The sequence below is a fragment of the Sphaerodactylus townsendi genome, linkage group LG02 (assembly GCF_021028975.2).
Source record: "Sphaerodactylus townsendi isolate TG3544 linkage group LG02, MPM_Stown_v2.3, whole genome shotgun sequence".
In the NCBI taxonomy this organism is placed as follows: Eukaryota; Metazoa; Chordata; class Lepidosauria; order Squamata; family Sphaerodactylidae; genus Sphaerodactylus; species Sphaerodactylus townsendi.
Window position 1 is genome coordinate 70,191,276 of NC_059426.1, and position 1,988 is coordinate 70,193,263.

General features: G+C 38.7%; 1 protein-coding gene across 1 annotated transcript; it reads right to left on the reverse strand.

The window, feature by feature from the left end:
- Nucleotides 1-599: 599 nt before the first annotated feature.
- LOC125427130 (olfactory receptor 1020-like) lies at nt 600-1,559 on the reverse strand. Its single transcript, XM_048486207.1, has one exon. The coding sequence runs from the start codon at nt 1,542-1,544 to the stop codon at nt 600-602; it is 945 nt and encodes a 314-aa protein (XP_048342164.1). The 5' UTR covers nt 1,545-1,559.
- Nucleotides 1,560-1,988: the final 429 nt, after the last annotated feature.

The window sequence follows — 1,988 nt, forward strand, 5'->3', positions numbered from 1 at the left end:
AAACTTCATAATCACAAAACAGATACGGTGGTTAGGAATAAAGCCTCTCATTGAACGTCACTCCCTTTGTCATATCACTGATTTTTGAAACATAAAATGCCATAGAATGACATTTGGTACCACATGCAGAATATGATTATTTCATCATGGTTGTTCCTCCTATCTGGGCCAAGATCTCATCTGTCTGACTTTAATAGTGGCTGATAGAATGCTTATATTTAGCATCATCCTAGTTTTTCATTGCATACAAATGGCTACAATTGGGAGAAAACAGTTTTCCCATATTCCTGTTTTTACCAATCATAATTGTTTCTGTCTCTTTCAGACACAAGACAATGTGGGCACATTATTTCTTTGTCTGAATAGCTTAAAATTGATTGGATTGCCTATTACAAGGACTCTGCTTCCCAGCCCAAAAGTATCTGCTCTGAGTGAAAGGACATGAGTGCATAATTGATTGTTGGGTCCCTTTGGAGTAGAGTTGCCTTGTTTTGCTTGGAGGCACTAGGAGGGCAAATCCCTCTTATTGTGCTGGGCAAGTCATATGGATAATGCATTAAAATATGTTGAAATGTATGGGACAAACCCCTTGATGGTCACTACTGTCTCTGAAAGATGGCTTTTCTTTCTAGTAGTCTCTTGAAAGCATCTTTTACTTCCTTATTTCTCAAACTGTAGATTAGTGGATTCAGCATGGGTATTGCAAGGGTATAAAACACAGAGATAATTTTGTCCTGTTGCATGGAATATTTTGAAGTGGGCCTTAAGTACATGAAAATGGCAGTTCCATAGAAAACAATGACAGCTGTCAGGTGGGAGGCACAGGTAGAGAAGGCTTTATGCCTGCCCTCTGCTGAGTTGATTCTAATGATTGCAATGAGTATATAAGTGTAAGAGACAAGAATGGTCAGGAGAGTAACACTTACAATTGCTGTAGAGAAAGTGAAATGAACTATATCAATCACATGTGTGTCTGAACAAGAAAGCTTTAGGATGGGGGGCACATCACAGAAGAAATGGTTGATGATGTTTGAGCCACAAAAGGACAAATTAAAAATCAATGTAGTCTGAACCACAGCATTCGTACAACCTGTTAGATATGAACCAGTCACTAGCAGTTTGCAGAGCCTCTTGGACATGACAGCAGTATACAACAGGGGGTTGCAAATGGCTATGAAACGATCGTATGCCATCACAGCTAGCAGACAGCATTCACAGGACACAGCAATGCAGAAAAAGAAAAACTGCATGGCGCAGCCAGTGAATGAAATCGTTTTGATTTCAGCTACAAAGGCTATCAGGCTCCTAGGAGCAATGACACTGGAGTAACAAATATCTAAGACTGACAGATTGCTTAAAAAAAAGTACATGGGAGTATGAAGCCTGGAGTCAATGCTGATTAATGTCACCATGCCAATATTTCCCACCAGGATCAACAAGTAGATCAATAAGAATACCATAAAGGGAACCAACTGTAGCTTCTGGTTATCTGAGAATCCCAACAAAATGAATTCTGTTATGGTGGTGAAGTTTGTCTCTGCCATTTAGTTCACATGCACTTTCACCTGGAAACAAGAGCATGACAACAATGATGCTCAACAATACATCACTTTGTTTTGAACAAAAACACTCTTGGGAAGCTGTGAGTTTAATCAGGGGAATAACAATGGGAAAGGGACTGCCAGCCTTTTCTGCACTGGCCACATTTCTTCTTAAGAAATTTCCCCTGATAGCATTTTTCTTTACATGGTCCCCATTCTTATTATTTGCATGCATTTGAGAATATTGCTAGTTCAATTTGCAGTGAAAGCAGAGTTCCTCCCTCTGAAACCTCTTACTTCAGTGAACTTTAATGGGTGTAATTCTGCTTAGCATAACACTGTGAGAAATTGAAATAATTCCAATTCTAAACAAAACTGGTGTGACGTTTATATGATCAATATTGGAAAAGCCAAACATGGTTTTTAATATCATATACAAATATAGTT

Bases quoted from the DNA above. Each gene is read 5' to 3' on its own strand.
- LOC125427130 (XM_048486207.1), bottom strand. From the start codon at position 1,544: ATGGCAGAGACAAACTTCACCACCATAACAGAATTCATTTTGTTGGGA.